The 27996-nt window shown below is 46.9% G+C and overlaps 1 protein-coding gene across 5 annotated transcripts; it reads right to left on the minus strand.

Annotated features, from left to right (window-relative positions):
- dhrs7b (dehydrogenase/reductase (SDR family) member 7B) lies at nt 1-27968 on the minus strand. Of its 5 annotated transcripts, XM_038820198.1 has the most exons (9): nt 27846-27968; nt 23108-23336; nt 21545-21638; nt 20592-20767; nt 16154-16269; nt 13445-13655; nt 6018-6110; nt 1709-1861; nt 1-803 (listed from the first exon to the last, which is right to left on the minus strand). In XM_038820198.1, exons 4-9 carry the CDS (start codon nt 20761-20763, stop codon nt 598-600), a joined length of 951 nt encoding a protein of 316 aa, XP_038676126.1. In that variant the 5' UTR covers nt 20764-20767; nt 21545-21638; nt 23108-23336; nt 27846-27968; the 3' UTR covers nt 1-597. The 5 variants fall into 5 exon arrangements, with proteins under 5 accessions (XP_038676126.1, XP_038676125.1, XP_038676124.1 ...); XM_038820197.1 differs by lacking the exon at nt 21545-21638; XM_038820196.1 differs by lacking the exons at nt 21545-21638; nt 23108-23336 and having other exon boundaries at nt 27846-27952.
- Between the last annotated feature and the right edge of the window lie 28 nt (nt 27969-27996).

The following is a 27996-nucleotide window of genomic DNA, read 5'->3' on the forward strand; positions in this document are numbered from 1 at the left end:
TCCTTTATCTAATATTTTTATTTGCTTACACAGAAACGTAATGCATTGAAAATGTGTAAACAGATCACTTAGACACTGAAATACTTTGAATATATTTACACTATAACGAGGGGTTTCTTCATGTACTGATGCTGCAGTTACAGTGCAAGCTTAGTCTAAAACCGCTTCCTGGGGCAGACATGATAACAGAACAAAATGGAGTGAGAGTTCTCTCAAGGAGGCAGTTTCACTTCATTCCAGATCAGAATGGATTCAGATGGTTACACCTGCTGTGCAGTCTAAGTTTAGCGTTGGTGCAGTGCTTTCAGCTTTACACTGACATTAAACTCGGGGAGTATTCCACACAATGTTCCATATTTGTTCTGCACTTATAAACCCTCCTAAAGCAGGATTCAATTTTTTGTTAAAGCTCACATTCAAATGCACTTAATTTACCCGGTTTCAGTGGAACCAGTAGAGAGCATGCCAAAAAGAGTTCAAGAGACATATTTGGATACACATGGCCGGACACCAATCAGTGTGGTAACCAAGCAGAGAATAGCACCAAGAGGCCTTGACAGTGTTCATAAAGAGTGAGTTAGGGGATCCCGGACAAGGTTAATTGTCCTTCACCTTGCGCTCTTTTTTGGCTCTGGCTGCCATAACGGGAAAGAAGAGACTTGGGATCAAGGTCCGCATGTAAACTGCGACTGTTGGCAGTAACCCTGCTACTAGGACATCCTTCTTCCTCCTGCAAACGGCATTGAGAACAGCTTCCGCGACAACACGAGGCTCGGAGCCTTCTGCTGTACTCTTATCCATCACTGGTTTAAAGAGAAGAAAAAAAAGTCAATATAATGTGCCTGGTCACCAATTGGCAACCTTCCTCAGGCAGATTTTCCAAACACTTTACAAGCCAACTTAGAAATCTAGCTACTGGACTGAGGTTCAAGGTAAAGAACAACATTGAAGCTTGAGAGTAGGAAAGATATGTTGGTAGATCAAGAAGTAGGAAAAGAAAAGAGAAATTTACAAACGGTAGGTGCCTTATCATGTCTCCCAGTAACCATTGCTCTTCCACTGTCCATAACCTCATCAAAATCTCTTCAGCCTGTACCCTCAATTGTTCCATGTCCCATTCACTCGTAAGTCTTGTGTTCACTGGCCTGCATTGCATTGCAGACCAGCAAAGCATCAATTTTAACATTTTTATCCTTGTGGACAAATGCCTCCTTCGCCTCTCCGCTCGTTGACTCTTGTAACCTCGTCCATGTCTATAACCCTCCGAGATCTCTCTCTCTTACACCAATTTTGGCCTCTTCTGTAACTCCACCTTTCATTGATTCAACACTGGCAGCTGTGACTTCAGCTCCCTAAAACCTAAGCTTTATCCCTTCCTCCTTTGACTCTTCTTAAAGATCTCTTCTCTGACCACCTTCTTTGGCTCAGTGTCAAGTTTTGGTCTGGCAACCTCCTCTGAAATGTCTTGGGACTTTATTGTTTACCACATCGAAGGTGCTTTTTATTTCAACTTATGGTTGCTTCACGTAGGACTGGCCTTGAAAAGCAGTAGCTGTTGTATATAAAAATTAGGCTGCCTCCTTCCGCCATTTAATTGACTCTTCCACCCAATTATACTGCCTATAATGAGGTTATAGACATTGGCACTGACCATTAGTAAAGAGATCCTTGCACTACACAATACAGTTAAAAGTGATTAAAAGCTTACCGCCATATTTGGATCCATCCCCAGTGACTGCATTCAAGGATAGGTTGGTGCGGATGTATCCTGGACTAATGACGGTCACTTTCACTCCGTCCTGCTCCACCTCTGCGCGCAGGCAGTCAAAGAAGGCTTGGGTAGCGTGTTTAGATGCCGCATCTGGAATGAGAATCCAATTAGGAACATTTTGATTCCGTATAATCTGGGAACTTGATAAAAAGACAAAAAAAAGTGAAGATAACCTGAAAATTGCCTCTGTGACCAAGGGCAACTATTTTTTTTAGATTCATATTTATGGGATGTGGGCGTCACAGGCTGGGCCAGCATTTATTGCCCTTCAGAGGGTACTGTTGAGCTGCCTTCTTGACCCGCTGCAGTCCCGGAGGTGTAGTTAAACCCACAGTGCTGTTAGGGATGGAGACCCAGGATTTTGACCCAGCGGCGATATATTTCCAAGTCAGGATGGTGCGTGTCTCGGAGTGAAACCTCCAGGTGGTGGTATTACCGGGTCTCAGCTGTCCTTGTCCTTCCAGATGGTAGTGATGGTAGGTTTAGAAGGTTCAGTCTGAGCGGATAGACTTCTTTGTGGTAAGTAGGGGACTGATTCCGAGAGTGGAGGAGGCCGAATGTTTGGCAATCTCCAACCAAGCTCCGCATTGGATCGAGTTGGAGATGGGGGAGGTGCCCGTTGTGGCGGTTGGATGTGGGGTTGTTGGCGGAGGTGGTGTGTAGGAGGGTCCGGGCAAGTATTGAGGGGTAACTCGAGGTGAATGATACGGGGGAGGTCCAAGTGGGGATGGTCTGGGAAGCCCTGAAGGCAGTGATTCATGGGGAGCTGATATCCATCCGGGCACACAGGGAGAGGAGCGAGAGGGATAGACTGGTGGGAAAGATGCTGGAGGTAGACAGGAGGTACGCAGAGGCACCAGAGGAGGGACTGTTGGGGGAGAGGCGCAGCCTACAGGCTAAATTTGATTTGCTGACCACTAGAAAGGCGGAGGCACAGTGGAGGAAGGCACAAGGGGCAGTGTACGAACATGGTGAAAAGGCGAGTAGGATGCTGGCTCATCAGCTCCGCAAGCGGGATGCGGCTAAGGAAATTGCTGGAGTGAGAGATAAGAGTGGGAATGTGGTGCGGAAGGGGGTAGAGGTGAATGAGGTCTTCAAGGACTTTTACGGGGAACTGTACCGGTCGGAGCCAACGGTGGAGAGGAGGGGAATAGAGAGGTTCCTCGACGGGCTTTCTTTCCCGAAGGTGCAGGTGGAGGGGTTGGGGGCGCCGATTGAGCTGGAGGAGCTAGTTAAGGGGATCGGGCAGATGCAGTCAGGGAAGGCGCCGGGGCCGGATGGGTTCCCGGTGGAATTTTATAAAAAGTTTGTGGACCTAGTGGGCCCCTTGCTGGTGCGGACACTTAATGAAGCGTGGGAAGGGGGGACTTTGCCCCCGACTATGTCGCGGGCGCTGATTTCGTTAATCTTAAAGAGGGACAAGGACCCCCAGCAGTGTGGTTCATACAGGCCCATATCTCTCCTCAACGTGGATGCCGAGGTGCTGGCAAAAATCCTGGCCACCAGGATAGAGGACTGTGTGCCAGGGGTTGTGCACGAGGACCAGACAGGTTTTGTGAAGGGAAGGCAGCTGAACACGAATGTGCGGAGATTGTTGAATGTCATCATGATGCCGGCGATTGAGGGGGAGGCAGAGATAGTGGTGGCGCTGGATGCGGAGAAGGCCTTCGATAGAGTGGAGTGGGGGTACTTATGGGAGGTGTTGGGGAGGTTTGGATTTGGTGAAGGGTTTATTCGATGGGTGAGGCTGCTATATGAGGCCCCGATGGCGTGTGTGGCCACGAATGGGAGGAGGTTGGAGTACTTCCGGCTTTACCAAGGGACCAGGCAGGGTTGCCCCCTGTCCTCTTTGTTGTTTGCATTGGCAATCGAGCCGCTGGCGATGGCGTTGAGGGATTCAGGGAGGTGGAGAGGTTTGGTGCGAGGTGGGGAGGAACATAGGGTGTCGTTGTATGCCGATGACCTGTTACTGTATGTGGTGGACCCGGTCGGAGGGATGCCGGGGGTGATGGAGCTGCTAGCTGAGTTTGGGACCTTTTCAGGCTATAAACTAAATCTAGGCAAGAGTGAGGTGTTTGTGGTGCACCCTGGAGACCAGGAGGAAGGAATTGGTAGGCTCCCGCTTAGGTGGGCAGGGGAGAGTTTTAGGTACCTGGGGGTGCAGGTGGCCAGGGACTGGGGGACTCTTCACAAGCATAATTTCACCAGGCTTGTGGATCAGATGGAGGAGGAGTTCAAGAGGTGGGACATGCTGCCATTGTCGTTGGCAGGGAGGGTGCAGTCCATCAAAATGACGGTGCTCCCGAGGTTCTTGTTCCTCTTTCAGTGCCTGCCCATCTTCATCCCCAGGGCCTTCTTTAGGAGAGTGACTAGCAGTATTTTGAGCTTGTGTGGGCACATGGGACTCCGAGAGTGAAGAGGGTTTTCCTGGAGCGAGGGAGGGATAGAGGCGGGCTGGCGCTGCCCAACCTTTTGAGGTACTATTGGGCGGGGGGGAGGAGGGGGGGGGGAGGGGGGGGGGGGGGTTGTTCCTTATTATAGTTTCTATTTTTTTAAGGGGGGGGGTGTTCCTTATTATAGTTTCTATTTAATTTCTATTATAGTTTCTATTTTTTTTCTCTACGGTTATGTAACTTAACATTGTGTTAATTTAAGTTGTTGTTAATATGTTGTGTTGTTCATTGAGGAGGGGCGAATGTTTATGATTGCTATTATTATTGTTATTGTTGGTATTTTATTATGGTTCGATGTTGTTGTATAAATTCAAAATTTTTCAATAAAAATTATTTTTTAAAAAAAGAAGGTTCAGTCTGAGAAGCATTGGCGAGTTCCTGGAATTCAACTTGAAGATGGTACACACAGCAGCTACCGTTCGTCGGTAGTGGGGAAGGGAATGTTCATTAGATTACATTAAACCAGAATAGTATCGTATGGCAAACAGTTTCATACAATCCAAATAGTAACACAGAGGTTTACCAGTTCAAGCAATGGCCCAGGTTTTGCTGTAAAAACTAACAGCATCTGAGCGATACACTGTTATCAATGTGTAAATTGACCTGCAGCTTGTGATGTGAGTGAATCGCCACTAGTCGCTGATTGATTTGTGTTTCCCCACTGTTAGCTTTGCAAAAATTACAACCTACCCTCAACCTCCCAGAGTTTCATCAAGTTGCTTCATCTGAACGTTAATTGTGCCACAGAAAATTCAGTCTAGGTGATTAATAACGTTTAATCCTCTAACAGGGTAATAATTGTGAATGACTGGCAATCAACCTCTCTGCCCAGAAAGTGAACAAAATAAACATGGAATAAAAGCTGGAAATTTGAAATAAAACAGAAAATGCTGGATAAACTCAACAGGTCTAGCAGCATCTGTCGACAGAGAAGCAGAGTAAACGTTTTGAGTCCAGATGACCCTTCTATAGAACTACAGAACAAATAAACATGAAGTTTCATTCCTTCAGGTTGTGAAATGTTTTGGAAAATTTTAATGATGTCAATTTTTTCTGACTTCTTTGTCTCTTTTCTCACTCAAATTCTTTGTTCCCTCTCTTCATTTTGTTCTGTACCTGATTGATTCCAATTCACACTCCTTCTCAGGCCTTCCTTTTTATTGCTCAATCCTTTAATCTCAGTGGTTAAAGAGATGGGATTGTTGGTCCTGTCCTTCACCAAGGTCCCAGATGCCCCATTTTCCTCACCAAGAAATTATTAGAAGAATCTCTCCAGTGGAGGAGGCCATTCGGCCCATCAAGTCTGTACCAACTCTCTGAAAAAAGCACCCTATCCCTGTAAGCCAACTCTCCGAACTATCGCCGTAACCCAACCTAACCTGTACACCCTTGGACACTAAGGGGCAATTTATCATGGCCAATCCATCTAACCTGCACATCTTTGAACTGTGGGAAGAAACTGGAGCACCCGGAGCAAACCCACGCAGACACAGGGAGTGCAAACTCCACAGACAGTCATCCAAGGCCAGAATTGAACCCAGGTCTCTGGCTCAATGAGGCAGTAGTGCTAACCACTGTGCCACCATGTTGTCCCGGGCACTTCCAGCAACTTTATGAGCCCAGTTTATGAAAATCTAAACATACATCGCGAAGAGAGGCCCCACACCAGCAAAATGTGGCCCAATAGATACATCGGAGCCAGAAATGATCTAGTTATTATGTATGCTACTCAATTATACTGGCAAATGAAATGTCTATGAAACAGTAAGTGATGATTGCTTCACCATACTTACAAGCAGATCGAAACGGAATTGCTATTTTCCCTTGTACGCTACTAATCACTACGACATGTCCACTTCTTCTCTGCACCATGGAAGGCAGAATGGCTGCAATATGAAGTGATTGGCAAAGTTAAATCGTTTCATTGCGGTGCCTCACACACTGGGTGTGCTTCCCAGTCAGCAGCTTTTGGCAGTCAATCTGGCACAACGGTCATTCCTTCGCTGTGACCATCCTCATACATGAATTTATAAATTGTGCAGAATGACCCTCACAAGCAACAGTTGCATGAAACAATGATAGAACCAATCCAGTTCTGTACTGTGACCTTGGTTCAGGTGATAGTAAATTGCAGAGCAGCTCCTCCAACAATAGTGAGTTTGTCCTGTGTATAGACGAGACCAGCAAATCAGTTCTCCTCCAAGCCACACATCATCCTGACTTGCAACTATATTGCCGTTCCTTCACTGTCAATGGGGGAAATTCTGGCATTCCCTCCCGAACAGCACCTTGCCTGTACATAGGAACAGGAAGAGGCCATTCAGCCCATCGAACCTGCTCTGCTACGATGATGGCTGATCGGACACTTCAATGCCTTTTACACCCACCAGCCCCATAACCCTTTACATTATTGTTCAACAGAAATAGATCAATCTCTGCTTTAAACATACTCAATGACTGAGCCTCTACAGCCCTCTGGTGGTGCAGAATCCAGAAATCCACGGACGTGCAATCCGGATGGAGAAAAAGTTGTCCGAGCACAAGGAATACCTAACCATGCTGGAGACCAAGGTGGAGATGATGAATGACCGCCAGAAAAGAATGCAGAAGAAACTGTAGGACCTGGAGAACAGATCCAGGAGGAAGAATCTGAGAATCGTTGGCCTCCCTGAAGGCAATGAGGGATGGGATACGAGGGCTTATGTGACAAACATGCTGGAGATGTTGATGGGGGCTGAGGCGTTCCTCAGCCCCTGGAAGTGGATAGAGCGCACAGAGCCTGACGATGGGGAGACAGACTGGTGCCATGGATGGGAGCTATCAAGTCAGCTTGGTCAGCTGACTCACGGAGCAGATGTTAAGCTGAAGCTTGAGATGGGAGTTGGGTTTCTAGTGCTGTTAACAGGGTGGGGGTGGGGGGAAGAGAGCTGCTTTGCTGACAGGGGAAGAACTGTTACTAGGGGACAAATGGGAGGTCGGGGACTGCAAATGCCCACGGTGGGGCTTGAGGAGGCCGGGGGAGCGAGCTGGAGGCTGGCCTAAAAAGGGTACCGGCTGGTCGGCAGGCGGGGGGAGCCCCCCAACCAGGCTGATTACATGGAACATTAGAGGGTTGAATGGGCCGGTCAAGAGGGCTCATGTGTTTGCACATTTGAGGGGGCGGAAGGCGGACGTGGCAATGTTACAAGAGACACACCTAAAGGCTATAGACCAGACTAGATTGAGAAAGGGGTGGGTTGGCCAAGTATTCCACTCAGGGCTGGACTCCAAGACCGGGGGGGTAGGCAAGCTTGATCAATAAAACGAGTGGCATTCGAGGCAGGGAGAATCGTGTCAGAACAAGGGATAGGTACATAATGATGAGTGGGAAGCTGGAGGGGTTGCGAGTGATACTCGTGAACGTATAAGCTCCGAATTGGGACGATGTGGAATTTATGAGGTGGGTGTTAATCCCAGATTTAGAGTCACATAACTTGATCAGGGAGGGAGATTTTAATATCGGGGGGGAGATTTTAATATCGGGGGGAGATTTGAATATTGGGGGGGAGATTTTAATATCGGGGGGGGGGGGGGATTTTAATATCGGGGGGGAGATTTTAATACAGTCATTGATCCGGAATTGGACCGGTCTAAATTCAGGACAGGGGCGGGTGCCAGCCGCAGCAAAGGAATTGAAGGGATTTATGGATCAGATGGGGGGAGTAGACCCATGGAGGTTTGCACGGCCAAGGGCGAAGGAGTTTTCTTTTTTTCTCCCATGTCCACAAGGTATTGTCTCGCATCGACTATTTTATTCTGAGCAGGGCTCTAATACCGGGGGTGGTGGATACTGAGTACTTGGCAATAGCAGTGTCGGATTATGCCCCACATTGAGTGGATCTACGGGTTAGTTTGAAGAGAGGACAAGGCCCGCTGTGGAGGCTGAATGTGGGGTTGTTAGCGGACAAAGCGATCTGTGGGCGGGTCAACAAGTCCATCCAGAACTACCTGGAAACAAATGATACGGGGGAGGTCTCTGCAGCAACGGCTTGGGAAGCTTTGAAGGCAGTGTTAGAGGAGAATTAATCACAATACGGGCCCACAGAGAAATGGCGGAATGGGCTGAGAGGGATCGGTTAGTTGAGGAGATACTCGGAGGCCCCAGAATCAGGGCTACTGAGGGAGCGGCGGAGGAGGTTACATGTGGAGTTTGGGCTGTTGACTGCAGGGAAAGCGGTGGAACAGCTGAGGAAGGCAAGGTGGCGGTTTATGAGTATGGGGAAAAGGCAAGCAGAATGTTAGCGCACCAGCTTAGAAAAAGGGAAGTGGCCAAGGAGATAGGGAGTGTAAAGAGTAGAGGTGGGAATTTGGTCCTGGATCCAGTGGGGGGAGGGGGGGAGGAGGGGGGGTGAATGAGGTGTTTCAGGACTTTTACAGCAAATTGTACGCGTCGGAACTCCCGGCGGGGGTGGAGGGGATGAGGCTGTTTTTAGGTCAGTTGAGGTTCCCGAGGGTGGATGAGGATCTGGTGGAAGGGCTGGAGGGCATGCAGTCGGGCACGGCCAGACGGCTACCCGGTGGAATTCTATAAGTCGTTTTCAGAGATATTGAGCCCACTGCTGTTGAGGACATTTAACAAAACAAGAGAGAAGGGAGTCCTCCCCCCACCAATGTCGCAGGCCTCTATTTCATTGATCCTAAAATGGGAGAAGGATCCGGAGCAATGCGGGTCATAAAGGCCAATTTCTCTACTGAATGTGGATGTCAAACTGCTGGCTAAGATACTGGCCACAAGGATAGAGGACTGTGTCCCGGGAGTGATAGAGGAAGACCAGACGGGATTTGTAAAGGGCAGGCAACTCAAGGCCAATGTTCGGAGGCTTTTCAATGTTATTATGATGCCCTCAGAAGGAGGGGAGATGGAGGTGGTGGTAGCGTTGGATGCGGAGAAGGCTTTTGATTGGGTGGAGTGGAATTACCTGTGGGAGGCGCTGGGAAGGTTTGGGTTTGGTGAGGGCTTCATTGACTGGGTGCGGTTGCTCTATCAGACACCAGTTGTGAGTGTGCGTACGAACCGGCTGAGGTTGGGGTATTTGAAACTACACCGAGGCAAGGGTGCCCCCTCTCCCCGTTTGCTCTGACCATAGAGCCATTGGCCATGGCGTTAAGAGCCTCTTGGAAAGGGCTGGGTTTTTTGAGGGGGGGGGGGGGGGGGGGGGGGTAGAGCACCAGGTCTCGGGTCTCGCTTTATGCAGATGACCTGCTCTTGTATATTTCAGACCCATTGGAGGGGTTGGGGGAAGTTATGCGGATCCTCGAGGAATTTGGTAATTTTTCGGGGCATAAATTAAACATGGAGAAAAGCAAGATATTCGTGATCCAGGCAAGAGAAGAGACTGAGAGAGCTGCCGCTTAGAATGGTAGGGAAGAGCTTTCGATATCTGGGAATCCAGGTGGCCCGGGAGTGGGAGGCACTGCACAAGTTAAACCTGTCCCGGCTCATAGAACAAATGAAAGAGGACTTTAAGAGATGGGACATGCTCCCGCTATCACTGGCGGGGAGGGTACAGACTGTGAAAATGACGGTCCTCCCCAGATTTCTGTTTGTTTTTCAGTGCTTCCCCATCTTCATCCTAAGGGCCTTTTTCAAGCGGGTGAATAAGGTTATTTTGGGCTTTGTGTGGGCGGGTAAAACACCGCGAGTGAAGAAAGTGTTGCTGGAGCGCAGTCGGGGGGAGGGTGGGTTGGCGCTGCCGAACTTTTGCAATTGCTATTGGGCCGCTAATATAGCCATGATTAGGAAGTGGGTAGTGGGGGAGGGGTCGGTGTGGGAGCGGATGGAGGCGGCATCATGTAAAGACACAAGTTTGGGAGCACTGATATCAGCACCACTTCCGTTCTCGCCGGCCCGATACTCCACAAGTCCGGTGGTGGTGGCGGCTCTGAGAATCTGAGGGCAGTGGAGGAGATATAAGAGAGTGGATGGAGCATCGGTTTGGACCCCGATTTATAATAACCATCGGTTTGTACCGGGTAGGCTGGATGGTGGGTCCGGAGATGGCAAAGGGCAGGAATTAGTAGGATGGGGGATCTATTTATAGACAGGAGCTTCCCCAGCTTGAAAGCCTTGGAGGATAAATTTGAATTGCCAGCAGGAAATGAGTTTAGGTATTTGCAGGTGCAAGACTTCCTGAGAAAGCAGGTTCCGGCCTTCCTGCTGCTGCCGCCACGGGGAATGCAGGATAGAGTAGTCTCCAGTACCTGGGTGGGAGAGGGGAAGGTTTCAGATATTTACCAGGAGCTGTGGGATGCAGAGGAACCCCGGTGGAGGAGCTTAAGAGCAAGTGGGAGGACAAGTTAGGGGGAGAGATAGAGGCGGGGCTATGGGCGGATGCTCTCAGCAGGGTTAATACATTCTCATCACGTGCCAGGCTTAGCCTGATACAATTCAAGGTAGTCCACAATTCAAGGTAGTCCACCAGGCACACATCACGGTGGCCCAGATAAGCAAGTTTTTGGGGTTGAGGATAGGTGTGCGAGGTGCGCGGGAAGCCCAGCGAATCATGTCCACGTGTTTTGGGCATGCCCGAAGCTTAGAGGGTTTTGGCAGGGTTTTGCTGAGGCAATGTCCACGGTTCTAAAAATGCGGGTGGTGCTGAGTCCGGAGGCGGCGATCTTTGGAGTGTCGGAAGAGCCGGGAGTTCAGGGGGTGAAAGAGGCCAACATCTTGACCTTTGCCTCCCCGGTAGCCCAGAGACGGATTCTGTGGAGGGACTCGAAGCCCCCGAGTGTAGAGATCTGGGTTAGTGACATGGCTGGGTTTCTCAGTCTCGAGAAAACAAAGTTCGCCTTAAGAGGGTCGATGGTCGGGTTCACCTGGAGGTGGCGGCAGTTCACGACTTTCTCGGGGAAAATTAAAATGTCAGCAGAAGCAGAATTTCAAAGTGGGGGGAAAAGAGGGCCGGCCTGTTGTTTTATGGTTGGGGTGTGTGAAGATTGTGATGGGGTGGAAACGTTTATTGTACCATGTTTATGTCGCTGTTATTGTTATTATTATAAAAACTTGCAAATACCCTGATAAAAATATTTAAACAAAATAAATGATTTCCCATTTGTAAATCCATGCTGACTCTGCCCAACCTGATCATGATTGTCCAAGTGTCTATTTATCACATCGTAGATGTAGCACGAAAGTGAACAACTTAATCCCATTTCCCTTCCAGAGAAATAATTATTCATGTTTCTGGTGCTGGAGCACCATCTAGTGGTTATCCATAACGAAACCACAGAACTCCACTGGTGCTACAGTATTCGCTATTTTTCTCCCCAATCCCCTGATGAGGTTGATCCATGTTGAACTGTAGCTCCCAGGTATCAGAAAGATGTCACCCACGGTAGCATTGTGGTTAGCACAATTGCTTCACAGCTCCAGGGTCCCAGGTTCGATTCCCAGCTTGGGTCACTGTCTGCACGTTCTCCCCGTGTGTGCGTGGGTTTCCTCCGGGTGCTCCGGTTTCCTCCCACAGTCCAAAGAGGTGCAGGTTAGGTGGACTGGCCATGCTAAATTGCCCTTAGGTGTCCAAAATTGCCCTTAGTGCTGGGTGGGGTTACTGGGTTATGGGGATAGGGTGGGGTTGTGGGCTTGGGTAGGGTGCTCTTTCCAAGAGCCAGTGCAGACCCGATGGGCCGAATGGCCTCCTTCTGCACTGTAAATTCTATGAACTATGAGTGTTGGTAACTATCCGACTGTGGTAGCAATCCCATCTTCACCCAGCAGGAATGTACAACAATGTGCAGCAAGGATCAGTGGAGAGCAATTGGGAATAGGAACCTGGGATAATTTCACCACCACTCCCCTTATAATTGGACCCTATAGCCTGTTGTAGTACCCCGAGGAAAGACTCGTTTATATTGTGTTTTTTACACCCTCAGGACATCCCAAAACATTTTACGGTAAATTATGTGCTATTGTAAGTATAATCACTATTGTAATGTTACACAACAATGTCTTAAATGAGCAATTGGCATTTCAGCCATGTTGATTGAGGGATAATTATTGGCCAGGGATAACTCCCTGCTCTTGAACGAATGCCCGGGGATCTTGACCTGTGAAGACCCCTCAGGAGCCTTAGTTTAACATCTCATCTGAAAGGCGGCACCCTCTGACAGTGCAGCTCTGTCTCAATACTGCTCTGGGAGTCTCAGCCTAGGTTGTGCGTGGGGTCTGCAGGATGCAACTAGAATCTACAATCTTCCGACTTCACTATCACTGGGCCACGCTGCACCAGCTGGATCGGCTTTCTCAGCACGGACTGACCGAACAGCTTCCTTATCCAGTATCACAGAAGGTGATGCGTTTGCCCACTCAGCCATTGGGGGAGCTGTTCCTTAAACAGTCTGACTGATCAAATCAGAGCCATGATTCAGAACAAAAAAAGCTTAATTACTGTTCCTTCAATAATAGCGAAACACCCGATTCTTCACATCTGCAGAATAGCACAACATTAAGGGGTGCATGTCACATGCTGACATGGCCTAAAACAGCTGTGAGACAGCTAGCAGAATAGGAGCTTTATCAGTCATGGGTCTTGTCTCTGAGCTTGCGGATTCAATTTTCACTTCTGAGTTTGGAGCTTGAAATCTATGCTGGCACTCCACTGGACTACTGAGGGAGCGCAGGACTGTCAGAGGAGCTGACTTTCGGGTGAGACATTAAACCTAGGCCCCTGTCCTCCCAGCTGGATCTAAAAGATTCCACGGTACTATTTCAAAGAAGATCAAAGGAGGTATCCTCAGTGTCCTGAACAATAATCATCCTTCAACTAACATCACTAAACAGATTACCTGGTCATTACTGTTTTCTGGGATCTTGCTGTGTGAAAATTGGCTGTTGTGTTTCTTAGACTACACCAGTAACTCCACTTCAAAAGTACTTCACTGCCTGTAGAGTGCTTTGCAACATCCTGAGGACATGAAAAGAGCAATAGGAATGCAAGACTTCCTTTTCTCTGCCTCTTCCCATGCTGCTCGCCTCTGGTTTCAGCCCTTCCTTTAATGAGGGGGATGGGATTTTGCACAAAACAACAAGGAAGTGGGCCTCACCCCAGGCCATTTTCACTTCTCTCCTGGCCGGTTATGGAGCAAAGCTGGCAAAGTTTTTGGCTCTGACCTCTTGAGGGCCTAGAAATCAGGATCAACGCTAAAGGGAAACACACACAACTAATATCTGACAATGTAATACCTTTTGTTAAAGCAACTGGTCCAAAATAGTTGGTATTCATCACGTCTTTATCAACGCTAATGGCAGTGTCCAGGATATTGCCTCGGTAACTGATCCCTGCATTATTTATCAGCACATCCACTTGGCCAAAGCAATCAAGGATCTCTTGCGCGCTGCTCCTCACTGTGTCTAAGTCCGTCAGGTCAAAGATTACCACATGAGGCTTGTGCATCTGTGAAAAGAAACCAAGCCCACAGTGAAAATATTGAAACAACACATCCGGATTTGTATCCATTGCATGTAACTGAAAACTGGGGGAAAAGATGTGGTGTGGGGGCTGCAATGGAGATGGGACAGAGCTTCCTCACGACAAATCTAGTGCTGAGTAATATATCGGAGAAGCTATAACAGACTGTAAATAATACTAGACACATTTACTGACCAAATTTTAGCTCTTGCTGAACCCAGAGGCTAAAGTTAAAAGGCAGGAAATCACTTACTGGAATTTTAAAAACAGCGTTATTTTCTCATTTGGAGTTTGGTGACTTTCCAGTTCATTTGACTGTTGGCAGCAACCATCGGTGCTTGTCTGACATTTTTTAAAGAACCAATAAAGATTGTTAAAAATAATGAAAGGGTTTGCTGGGCTAGAAGTAGAGAAATACATTTTCATTTGTGGGGAAAGCCATTAACATAAGATAATTACTAATAAATCCAGCAAAGAGTTCAGGAGAAACAACTTTCCCAAAGGCTGGTTAAAATGTGCTAGCAGAGTGTGTTTGAACCATTAAGGAATTTAAGAGTAAGCTTGGTATGTACATGAGAGAGAAAGAGATTGAAGCTGATCGGCTTGGATGAAGGAGTGGTGGGATGAGGTTAGTGTGTGTGCAGCAAACAGCTGGACTGGCTGTTTCTGGATATGAATTCAATGTCATTTTAAGATTATAGATCTCTGATGTGCCTTGGGACGTTTTACAACATTAAAAGACATTTACGACATTATGATGTTAAAGCACGTTGTTGTTGTTGAAACTGCTTCAACAGCAGCAAAACTCACATTTATATAGTGTATTTAACACAGTAAAACATACCAAGGTTCTTCACAGGGCGTTAGCAAACAAACTTCAACACTGAGCCACATAGGGCGAAATTAGGACAGGTTCAGTCAATTTTAAAAACATCCTCGTCTCCCATGAGGACACAAAGAAGCCAGAACCTGAAGACTCGCACATCCAGGCATAGGAGCAGCTTCTTCCCCACAGCTACAAGACTCCTCAACGATTCCCCCTCAGACTGATCTGTTCCCTGTAAGAACACTACAGGGGGAGTAGTACAGCTCCCAGAAGTATTCCCACCACAGGGGAAGTTTCCTATGGGCGCCCTGGAAAATGGGTTGGCTGCCCACTGCACAGAGATGACAATTTAAATAGTCCGGACCCCAATTAGGGGTGATTTTGAGAGCATTCTGCTGGTAGCAGACCAGCCACCCCATTGTGCAGGGGAATCAGCCAGCTTCATGGAGGAGGTCTCTCGGCAGCAGTCCAGGATGCCATCGGAGATGGAGGTTCCACCCCACTGTGAGGGGACCAGCAGGAAAGACAGCCCCCTCAGCCCCAACAATCTAACTGGAATGCGTTCCCATCCAATCTGAGGGGCCTGCCGTTTTCCCTTCCACAACATATTTCATTATCTTTATACCGCTACGGGTTCCTACCTGTCTCAGCAGCTCCCACCTGTTCTGCTGGGGCTGTGGAGGTTCTAGAGATTCTGGCCCTGTGAGTCGAATGGTAACATTAGGAGTTTGCCTAAGGATGGCGACCATGAAGCCAATGGAGAGGCCAGCTCCAGGGTAAATAACGTCTCTGGTCTGGCTCCTGGCTACCATGGGCTTGGGATCCCCACTTGGTCCCGATGTCAGGATCCGGAAGCCCGCAAGAAAATTCTGCCCTAAATTTCACACAGCCAATTGTCCTGTCTGCATTCACCTGCACTGCCTCCCAGTTCCCCACCACATCCATCGCAATAACAATACAATCCCTCCATGGCATTAGCACAGAATATCAGAGGTGACTTACTGACTCAGCTGCTCAAGCACCAAGGGTTGTACATTGCACGAGCTAGCATCCAACTACATTTCATACACTTGCAAATATTCTTCACCATTACTGCTAGATTATTACAATTTTTAAATCATCATTTGCATGAAATCATTCTTTATTTGAACATCTGATTTAAATTGACTTTATCTCCTCTCGTCTTGCCAGCCTGGTTCACCTGCAGCATTATTCTGATGTCCCCACATTGGATCAGTTACATCCGCACCAATCCAGAAAATGAGCTAAAGGTCGCCCCAAAAAGGTTGAGGCAGTCCAAAACCCAACAAATAACCCTGAGAGTCTCATTTCAAAACAGGGGCCATTGAGCATAAAATCAAGAAACAGGTCATTCATCCCAACATATCTATGCTGGGTTATTCTCCACAAGAACCTCCTCCCATCCAACCAGAGCAAATATTCTACTTTTCCTTCTTGTTGGTGTGTTTAGCTAGCCTCCCCTTAAATACATCTGTGGCATCTGCCTCAACCACTCCAATATGGCAGCTCACTGGATAAAGAGGATTCTCCTCAATTTCTAATTGAATTTATGAGTGGCCATCTAATTTTCATGAGCCCTGTTTTTGAACACCCTAACTAACATGTACGATGACTTGAATCACACAGGACTCCTTACCTTTTTCTTGTCATTCACCATTCCTGTTAGTTCCTTCACGAGTTCCTCCAGCTTTTGCTTGTTCCGTCCGCACAATACCAGCCTGGCACCAGCTGCATGGAAAACTGTGGCGCACTCTGACAGGAAAAGCAAAGATCATTGGTTTTAGCTTCAACAGCAGCAAAACTCACAATTATATAGTGTATTTAACACAGTAAAACATACCAAGGTTCTTCACAGGGCGTTAGCAAACAAACTTCAACACTGAGCCACATAAGGCGAGATTAGGACAGGCTCAGTCAATTTTAAAGAACATCCTAGAGGGGAAAGAGGTGGAGATGTTCAGGGAGAGGATTCCAGAGTTTAGGACCTAAGTAGTTGAAGGCCTGGCTACCAATGATGCAATGATTTAAGACTAACTGGGCACAAGAGGTCAAAAGGTTTCTGTAGGAAGCCAGGGATCCACAATGCAGTGGCCAACCCTAAATCTTCACCCTTACCCTATGACAGCATCACAACCCACTCAAGCATGTTGTGTTACTGCTCCACAAATGGGTTGCATGCTCCATTGAAAAATAAATTGAGACTCTTTCTAACTAGTTCTGTTCATATTATATTCCAGTATAATTTATGTAATCTAAATCTTCACTTCTTAAAGGTCGCTCACCAAAACCTCTTTTGGGGTGTGGGTGGAGGGGGTCACCACACCTGCATAAGGATCCGTTGTGAAATGGCAGACATGACAAGATGCATGCCGACCTTCTGCGCTGTAGCCATTCCATTAATCCATGACTTTGGCTAGCCTCCGATCTAATTGTAGGGATCAAAGACCATAATTGTGCTGAATTAGCAAACTCAGAGGGTTCACAGGCATAGCTCACAACAAAGTAGAAAAAAGTAAACTTCTAAGCTTGGGGTTGAACCCGTATGGTAGCACAGTGGTTAGCACCGTTGCTTCACAGCGCCAGGGTCCCGGATTCAATTCCCGCTTGGGCCATTGTCTGTGTGGAGTCTGCACGTTCTCCTTGTGTCTGCGTGGGTTTCCTCCAGGTGCTCCGGTTTCCTCCCACAAGTCCCGAAAGACGTGCTTGTTAGGTGATTTGGACATTCTGAATTCTCCCACAGTGTACCGGAGTGTGGTGACTGGGGAATTTTCACAGTAACTTCATTGCAGTGTTAATGTAAGCCTACTTGTGACAATGATAAAGATTATTATTATTCGTTCAACTCCATGGTTGGGAGCAGTCAGAGTGAATTTGATCTGTGGCACATCTAATCCACAAGGGCCAGATCCCGAATACTTAAATGCATAGCAAGAGCAAATAAAATAGTGGTTCTGTTCCTCGGCACTGACATCTTTCATCATGATGTTTATTGACCCATAGCACATTCAAACATTGATTGGGCCTCAGCTGAAGTACTGTGCCCATTTCTGGGGCAACACACTTTAGGAAATATGTCAAGTCCTTTGAGGGGTGCCGAAGAGGTGTTAAGAGTCATTCCTATTTATTTCCTTTATTCCCATTTGATTTTCTATTATATTAGATCTGCAGACCCATAATTGGAATGTGCCTTTAAGCAGAGGACTCAAGTTGAAGCAGCCTGCTTGTCAGGACATTATGTTCCTAGGTCTTGTATTTTGGAGAGGAGACACAGACGTTTGACCGTGAGTGAATGTTAGGAACTTTTTGGAAGGAACTTTGGATTGAAACGGAGCCGAACTTCACTAGAGGCCAAAGTAACTGCAGATGACGAACTGTGTTCAGAGATTCTTAGTATATAAGTTTATTTACATTTTTGTATAATTGTAGGGATCAAAGACCATAATGGTGCTGAATTAGCAAACTCTCAAAGGGTTCACAGGCATAGCTCACAACAAAGTAGGAAAAAGTAAACTTCTAAGCTTGGGGTAGTGGAGGAAGTCCGTTCAGTTGGCTGACTGGCAACCTGTGGGTTGGCCAGGGACAGTGTTCTGCGTGACAACACTTAAGTGGTTGGTTGCATGCATGATGTTTTTAGAGAGAACTTGGCAGAAGCTTTTAGACCTTGGAAGTAAAAGGAATGGTGCCTCTCTCTCTCTCTCGCACTGCTGAAGTAAAGAACTGCTTTATTGTTCCAAAACTAGTGAGTGTCTGGCGCATTTTTGCTGAAAACCTGAAATGATTGTGAATCTACAGAGAAAGTAGACAACCTTGCCAGAGAAACCCATCTTAAGTCTCAAAGGGAAAGTACCAAAACGAAAGCTTGAATTACAGAAAGACATTAACTGGAAGCCATCCTGGTGCAAAGATCCTTTATCCTTTTATTTTTATGAATATTTTCTTTAGCTCTCAGTCATCCTTTCCCCTCTGCGTTGTTTGTCTATGTGCATCTGTTGAGAATGGAGTTAGTTCGAAAGAGGGAGGAGGGTTGGTAAAGGAGTATTAATCAGTTCAATTTTTCTGCCAGTTTAATTGTATTACTGTCGAATAATAAAAGTTTATTTGCGTTAAAATTTATAAACCTGGTGGCTTTACTTAATCGGAATCAAACCAAAGACATTGGATATTTAAGCAACTTCCCTGTGCATGTAAATTAAGTAAATTTCACCTGTGTTGCGACCCCGAGTCAAGTGGGATTGGAATTGACCGTGCACTAGCCCAGGATGTATTGACAAGATTTACAGGATTGATTTAATTTGATTTGATTTATTGTACCGAAGTACAGTGAAAAATATTTTTCTGCGGCCGAGGAATATTCACAGTACGTACATAGTAGACACAAGAATAATCAACAGGGAACATTGACAAATCGACAAAAAATGATTGTTACAGGGCGGAACAAGGGGCCAAACAAAGCAAATACATGAGCAAGGGCAGCATAGGGAGTCATGAATAGTGTTCTTACAGGGAACAGATCAGTCCGAGGGGGGGGTCGTTGAGGAGTCTTGTAGCTGTGGGGAAGAAGCTGTTCCTATGTCTGGATGTGAGAGTCTTCAGACTTCTGTACCTTCTGCCTGATGGAAGGGTCTGGAAGAAGGCAAAACTTGGGTGGGAGGGGTCTCTGATAATGCTGTCTGCTTTCCTGAGGCAGCGAGAGGTGTATACAGAATCAACATGGGGATGGCAAGCTTGTGTGATGCGTTGAGCTGAGTTCACCACAGTCTGCAGTTTCTTGCGATCTTGGACTGATCAGTTGCCATACCAGTTTGTGATGCAGCCGGATAGGATACTCTCTATCGTACATCTGTAGAAGTGAGAGTCGATGCAGACATGACAAATTCATTTAGCTTCCGCAGGAAGTAGAGATGTTGTTGGGCTTTCTTGACTGTTGCATCAACGTGAGTGGACCAGGACAAACTGTTGGTGATGGTGACCCCCAGGAACTTAAAGCTATCGACCATCTTCACTTCAGAGCCATTGATGCAGACGGGAGTGTGTGTCGTGCTACGCTTCCTGAAGTCGATGATCAGTTCCTTGGTCTTTCCAACATTTAGAGAGAGGTTGTTTTCAGTACACCATGCAACCAAGTGATTTATCTCCCTCCTGTAGTCTGATTTGTCGTTGTTTGAGATACTGCCCACCACAGTCGTATCATCCGCAAACTTATAGATTGAGTTGGAGTTAAATCTTGCCACATAGTCATGTGTGTATAGGGAGTACAGTAGAGGACTGAGCATGCATCCTTGCAGGACTCCGGTGTTGAGGACTAGGTGCTGGTGCCTATCCTCTGTTGGTGAGGAAGTCGAGGATCCAGCTGCACAGAGAGGGGTCAAGTCCAAGATTGCGGAGTTTGGTTATTAGTCTTATTGGGATAAAAGTGTTGAAGGCAGAGCTGTAGTCTATGAACAGCAATCTTACATCAGATTTGAACGAGGGATGAAAGATTTCAGTCAAGTGGAATGACTAAAGAGGTTCGGGTTATTCTCCCCAGAGCAGAGATGCTGAACAGGAGATTTAATAGAGGTGTTCATGAAAGATTGTTCAGGAAGTGTTAATGGAAAGAAACTGTTTCCAGCAGCACAGGATGGGTAACCTGAGGAATTTTGTTTTATTCTGAATTGTTGTGATCGGGATTGTTCTGCCTAAAAGGAGTGGTGGAAACAGATTCAATAGCAACATTAAAATTCCACCCATTTGCAAGAATCCATTATGAAATGACACAGTAGGGAACTGAATAAATACCTGATACGAGAGAATTAACAGGGTAATGGGGAAGGAGCAGGGCAACGTGACTAATTGGATAGCAGCCACAAGTACAATGGTCCCCTTCAGTATTTGCCATTCTGTGACTTAACAGCAGCACATCAATCGTATGTCAAGTTTCAGATGCTTAGAACCTTGCATGCGACATTTTACGGTAAGGGTGGCGATCAGAAGCAATACAGTATACAACTGGGGAAAAACTGAGAGAGCAGAAGGAAGCTAAGGAGGTACAGAAACAGAAATACTGCTACATACTCCGAGTGTTATTACCTTACCTTTACCAAGGCCAGAGCTTGCTCCCGTTATTACCACCACAGCATCCTGAACTATTGCTCGCTCCTTCATGCGCTGCAGCAGCCTGAATAAGATAATAAGGCCCACACTACCAAACATCAATGGCAAGAGGTTTGAATAGGTTACTTCCAAGAGAGTCCCTTTGTACAGCATTTTCCTAGGGGTTGGAGAGGAAAAGAATGTGTAAAAATAAAGTAACTTTTTTTTTTAAACTTAGAGTACCCAATTCATTTTTTCCAATTAAGGGGCAATTTAGCATGGCCAATCCACCTATCTTGCACATCTTTGGGTTGTGGGGGCAAAACAAACGTAAACATGGGGAGAACGTGCAAACTCCACACGGACAGTGACCCAGAGCCAGGATCGAACCTGGGACCTCGGCACCGTGAGGCAGCAGGGCTAACCCTCTGTGCCACCTTGCCGCCCTTAAAATAAAGTAAATTACTTGCAGTGCTGACTAGTCGCAGGTGCCAGAGTTAAAGGGGATTTACCCTTCGAGGGGTATTCTGTTGGGCATGAATCCCCAGGCTGTTCAAATCCGACTAGGGAGAACTCCATTGCTTTTTGATTAGTGCCATGAGATTCACTTGGGGGGGGGGGGCAGACGGGTCTCGATTTAAAGTCTGAAAGAAGGCCCTGCAATATTTGCAGCACTAGACTTTTACTCGACAGTCTCTTTGGCAAATGTAGAATTAGTGTGTCCGCCTCTAGTTCACTGCCAGTGAACAGTGCAAGTCAGAGAGGACATGCTCAGGGCACGATTACATCAGACTACAACAGCTGTGAATTCTATTTCCAGCACCTGAACTTAGTCTTATCCAAACTTGGCTTTCATTTCAGTCACTGGGAGTCCGTTTGTTAAACAAGGGGAGAAAATACTACTTACATTTGCTTCACATTTACCAAAATAAAACAAACATAAGTCAAAGCCAACCTTTGTAATCGGTGTCCCCCGCTAATGTATCTTCCACAGAGCTAAGCCCCTTTGTAGGTCCAATCCACAGACTGTCTAGAGCAGATAAGCCCTCCTTAAATGACACACAGCATAGATATGTGAGCTTAGGCTGCCACGAAGAGGAATAAGCTAGCTGTAACTAAAATACTTCGGAAGAGAACTTTGAATGACGTTAGGAACACCAGAGTCTTTGTGATTCACTTTAAATGTCAGTCATGGGTGGCATTAAGGTGCTATGATCCTTAACCCAGGCAGCATTTTAAATGGTTATTATCAAGTTGTAGTCACTGGGGGAAGGGGCACGAAGGCGAGGGGTGCACAAAGGGGAGGAGGAAGCAAGGGCGGGGGGAGGAGGGGAATGTGCAAGAGAGGGGAGGGCGGAATGAGGGGGTGGGAGAGGGAGCAAAGTGAGGGGAGAGGGAGGGCAAGACAAATTAGCCGTGACTCATTTTCATGATTCGGCCCACTGGCCTGTGCTGGGTAGTGTGCGCATGTGGGCATGAGGCAAGGTGAGGGTTAAACCCGGATAATCTCCTCCCCAAACAATGGAATAAATCTCTGACATCTATGGCGTCAGCTCAAAATTGAAGAGCTGGGAGAGACGATACATGGTTGCTGTATCTGAGTGCAAGTCAACATCTTAGGAAGGGGGAAAATTTGATACACGTGAAATAAAACATTCTCTGCACCCGTCACTCTGTTCACCCTTCCGTCGCTGCCCTTACGGCAGTTTCATGCTCACTGGAGTAGATTTCAATCATAACATGTTCAGTTAATCCGTGTGAAAATACCCAACACAAGCCACAGGTTGGCTGAGGAATCTTTCACAGCAATGGGGTTTGTTTACTTTGTACCTCCTGACTCCCAGTTCAGACCAGGGAGAGTTCCATGCTGGTGTTTCTGCTGCACACAAGCCTCCTCCCACCCTGCATCACCTCTCTCTGCTCCCTACAGTGCAGGAGGCCATTCGGCCCGAGTCTACACCGACCCTTCGAAAGACCACCCACCTAGGCCCAATTCCCCATATTCCTGCAAACCCAACCTAAGAGAGAATTTATCATGGCCATCCACCTAACCTTTGGACTGTGGGAGGAAACCTGAGCACCCGGAGGAAACCCACCCAGACAGGGGAAGAATGTGCACACAGCCACCGGAGGTCGGAATCGAACCCGGGTCCCTGGTGCTGTGAGGCAGCAGTGCTAACTACTGTACCACCGTGCCGCCCCTTTTGTACAGTGTAATTTGGCATATCCTGCTGTACCTTTCTCACTTACCTACTTATCAAGCTTTCCCTTAAATGTGCTGATGTTATTCAGCACAAATACTCCTAGTTCCCCAGTTCCATATTCTAACCACTCTCTGGGTAATGAAGTTTCCCCTGAATTCTTTATTGGATTTATTAGTGAATATATTATATTTAGGGCCTGTAGATCACTTCTCAACCTTCTGCTTTCCAGTGAGAATGTACCCAATTTGTATAATTGCTCCTCGTAATCCAATCACTCAGCCTCGTCAGTCATTCTAGTTGTTTTCTACAATTACCTTGTTCCTCAGAAATCCTCTACAGCCCAACTAGGGTCAAGTGACTTGTTCCTCCACTGTTTTCACTTTTCAACTTAGTGTTGGTTCTTTGCTGGATTCAGGCCCAGTCGATGTCAACCATCCACCACACTGCCATTCACCACATCAGACTCTTGATAGGATAAAAATAAGCGATGCGTGAACACCAGGAACCTGACACTTTCAGTCCCTCGGGGAGCTCTACACAAATCTGTGAAAATCGGATAGCAAGTTATACTCGTGCAGTAAGCAGGATTCATTGAGCCATCACACGGTGTTCAATAACTTGCCCTAATTGCTAAGCTATTTGACTACATGGGGCATCACAGCCAAAGCAGACCCCATTCTCACCTATGTCCACAGGACAGAGCTTTCAGTTTAGTGGTAGCGTTCCCACCTCGGAGTCCAAAAGGTGCAAAATTCAAATCCCATTCTCGATTTCTGGTGAATGAAATCGGGACCCCCGACTTGAAATTTGAATTTGACCATCCTGCGGGACACTCGCTTCCAATGGATATAAGTAACCTGTAACCCCCCCCTCCTCATTGTATGGATTATAGGAGGCTGTAAACCTCGCCATACAGGACTGTCAGCTGGTATAATGACCGACTGGGACACAAATGTTCCTGATACCATTCTCCATGGAACAAGGTGAAGATACAAAAGACCAATCCATATCCACACATATGTCTGGGATAGTGATTGGAAGGAAAAATCCTGTTTCTGTTCCTTTGTCCCCTCTGCTAGTACCAGAACTTGAATAGTGGACCTTCTGATCTGTGTGGCTCAGTTAGTCTGTCTTTATCAAGTGGATCAGCAGGGGGAGCCCCAATCCTTAATTTCTCCCTTGTTACCTCAGGAACATGATGATATTGAACAGCTACCTTCTAGTCAAAGACCCAATTATCAGATCAAAGACCCAATTATCACTTCCATCAATTATAGAGACCTTAGCTATCGAGTATTACAGACCTTTAGAAACCCTACAACTTAAAAGTGCGCTAAAACACGGCACATTTTCACTTACACTAAGAAGTGTTGAAAACTAGATTTGTACTTAACGGCAGCTAAAAATTGGTCAATTGATATTTTTATATTTGTTCTTGGAATATAACAACATTGGCTTGTATTTATAGTCAATTCTTCGTTGTTGTGAGGGGATTAAAAGTCAATCAAGCTAGGAACCCAACTCTTCACAATATATATTGTTTGGATGAGACAACTAAATATATTATCTCCAAATGTGCAGATGATACAACGTTGGGTGGGAGGGTGAGCTGTGAGAAGGATGCAGAAATGTTTCAGCGGGATTTGGACAGGCTGAGTGAGTGGGCATATGCTTGGCAGTTGCAGTATAATGTGGATAAATGTGACGTTATCTGCTTCAGAAGCAAAAATAGGAAGGCGGATTATTATTTGAATGGGTGTAAACTGAAAGGTGGATACTCAGCGAGACCTTAGTGTCCTCGTGTATCAGTTGCTGAAAATAAGCACACAGTTACAGCAGGCAGTAAAAAGGGCAAATGGTATGTTGGCCTTCATAGCCAGAGGATTTAAGTATAGGAATAGAGATGTTTTACTGCAATTGTTTAGGGAATTGATGAGGCCACACCAGCAGTATTGTGTGCAGTTTTGGTGTCCTTATCAGAGGAAGGATGTTCTTGCTATGGAGGGAGTGCAGCAAAGGTTTATCAGGCTGATTCCTGGGATGGTAGGACTGTCACATGAGGAAAGACTAAATAGGTTTAGGATTATATTCATTGGAGTTTAAGACTGAGAGGGAATCTCATTGAAACTTACAAAATTCAAACAGGATTGGACAGGGTAGATTCTGAAAGAATGTTCCCGATGGTGGGGGAGTCCAGAACTCGGGGTGATAGTTTGGGGATAAGTGGTAAACCTTTTAGGACTAAGGTGAGGAGAAATGTCTTCACCCAGAGTGGTGACTCTGTAGAATTCACTACCACAGAAAGGAGTTGAGGCCATTTCAAGAAGGAATTGGATATAGCTCTAGGGGCTAAAGGGATCAAGGGAAATGGGGAGAAGGCGGGATCAGGTTATGGAATTTGATCGTAATTAATGGTGGATCACGCTCGAAGGGCTGAATGGCCTGCGCCTGCTTCTATTTTCTATGATTCTATAGTCTGGAAAGGAGTTTTCCCTGAAGGCCAGACTGGGTGGGGACAGCAGCTTCCCTTCCCTCAAGAACAGCAGCATATTAGTGATAAATTTCACAGTCATTGCTCCAGTGCCTGTGTACAAATCACCAGATGGGAAGATTTGAAATGGTGATCTCTGGATCACTAGTCCAAAACTGTGACAACTGAACTATCATTCCTGGAGGGAATGGGGGTCATCACAACTCAACGATAAGGAAAATAAAACAGCCAAGTCCAATTCAGCTGGGGTGAAACAGGATGGCAGTGTGTCAGATTTCCTCATCAATTAAATCCCTGGCTCGGCCAACATTTATTGTTCATCCCTAATTACCCTTGAGAAGGTGGTGGTGAGCTGTCTTCTTGCATCGCTGCAATCCATGTGGTGTAGCTACACCCACAGTGCTGTTCGGAAGGGAGTTCAGAACTGTGACCCAGTGACAATAAAGGAACAGCAGTACAGTTCCAAGTCAGTATGGTGTGTAGCTTGGAGGGGGACTTGCAGGTCATGGTGTTCCAATATGCTGCCATGGTCAAAGGTGGTAGAGATTATGGGTTTGGAAGATGCTATTGAAGGAGCCAGGGTAAGTTGCTGCAGTGCATCTTGTAGGTGGTGCATACTGCTGCCATTGTGTGTCAAAGTGTCAGAAGGAGTGAATGTTAATCGATGGGGTGCAAATCAAGCTTTGCTTTGTCCTGGATGGCGTTGAACTTCTTCAGTGTTTTTGGAGCTGCACTCGGGTGCATAGATTTAGAGTCAGCAAGTGAGTCGCAGAATTCTCAGCCTCTGACCTTCCCTTTTAGTCACAATATTTATATGGCTGGACCAGTTAAATATTTGATCAATCAGAATGTTGGTGGTGGGGGATTCAGCGATAGTAATGTTATTGAAAGTCACAGAGGGTTAGTTAGATTCTCTCTTGTTGGAGATGGTCATTAACTAGCACTTTTTTTACATGAACATTACTTGTCACCTCAAGCCTGAGTGTTGGACAGCTCTTGCTGCATTTGGACATGATTACTTCAGTATCTGAGAAGTCACAAACAGTGCTGAACATCGTCAGTCAACATCCCCACCTCTGGCCTTATGATGGAGGGGAGGTCATTGATGAAACAGTTGAAAATAGTTGGGCCTAAGGACACAACCCTGAGGACCTCCTGCAGAAACGTGCTGGGGCTGAGATGGTTGGTCTCCACGCACAACCATCTTCCTCTGTGCCTGGTAGGAGTCAAACCAGTGGACAAATTTGCCCCAATTCCGTGGACTTCAATCTGGCTCGTGTTCCTTGATGCAACACATGGGCAAGTACTGCCTTGATGTCAAGGGCAGTCACTCTCACCTCTGGCGTTCAGCTCTTTTGTCCATGTTTGAACCAAGGTTGTAATGGAGCGAGTGGCCCTGTTCGGAACCCAAACTGAGTTTCAGTGAGCTGGTTACTGCTGCTTCTTCAGTTGCCGAGGTAACTGTCATACTATTTTGACAAAGTTGCCGGTCACCTTAGGGTGGCCACTGGCAGAGGTCAGCAACACTAAACATCTTGGGTGATCACATCTTCTGGTACAGTGAACCATTGCAGTTCAAATGGAAAAGGCCCAACTGCAACTGAGAGACACACAATCGGGTTGGTGGGCAGTGGGGAAGGGAATATAACCTCTCTTTTCAATGTCTCCATTGGTAATTTGAGGCTTCTGCAGATGGGTAAAGGAACAAAACATCCTTCTAGTGCTTCACTGGTATGTGTTCTAACCGCATAATGGACATAAAGGCTGACCGGTGATCAGATAGTGAGCAGACCACCTGAAAAGTGCCGGTATAAATCCTGAAAAATGACCATAGGTAGGTCTACTGCCTAATTCAAACTCCTACAGTGTGAAAGGCCATTCAGCTCATCAAGTCCTACCCAGGTCCACTACCCCACAACCCCACCTAACCTGCACACCTTTGGACACTAAGGGCAATTTAGCATGGTGAATCCACCTAACCTGCACATCTTTGGTCCGTGGGAGAAAACCGGACCACCCGGAGGCCATCCACACTGAGATGGGGAGAAAGTGCAAAATCCACACAATCAACCGAGGCCAGAATTGAACCCGGGTCCCTGGCGGCCCAATGAAATGAAATGAAAATCGCTTATTGTCACGAGTAGGCTTCAATGAAGTTACTGTGAAAAGCCCCTAGTCGCCACATTCCGGCGCCTGTCCGGGGAGGCTGGTACGGGAATCGAACCATGCTGCTGGCCTGCTTGGTCTGCTTTAAAAGCCAGCAATTTAGCCTGTTGAGCTAAACCAGCCCCGTCACCTGTCACGGAATGTCACCTTCCGTGCCTCAGGTTGCTTGACAGCACTCACGTGAAGCACCTTGGTGGGTTTTACTGTTAAAAGGTGCTATACAAATGTAAGTTGTTGCTCTGAATGAGACTCCAGCAATCACTGTGGAATGGCCATAGGAACCCAAGGGGGGGGGGGGGGGGGGGGGGAGTAAATACTGCCCAGTAAATTCCAACTACTAAACACTAACTGACCTGCGGCCTGGTTGCAACCGCCCCTCCCTGCCCCGCACTCACCTGCCCGCCTGAGACAACATCCTCCCCGGCAGCTGTCACTCACAGTGACCGCCAGCTCTAGTAGCCAATCAACGGGCGCGCATCCGCACGGCGCCACCACATGATCGCCAATCAGAGAGGCCGATGGGCGGGATTTCCAATTATGGCGACA

Source organism: Scyliorhinus canicula, chromosome 15 (genome assembly GCF_902713615.1).
Source record: "Scyliorhinus canicula chromosome 15, sScyCan1.1, whole genome shotgun sequence".
Lineage (NCBI taxonomy): Eukaryota > Metazoa > Chordata > Chondrichthyes > Carcharhiniformes > Scyliorhinidae > Scyliorhinus > Scyliorhinus canicula.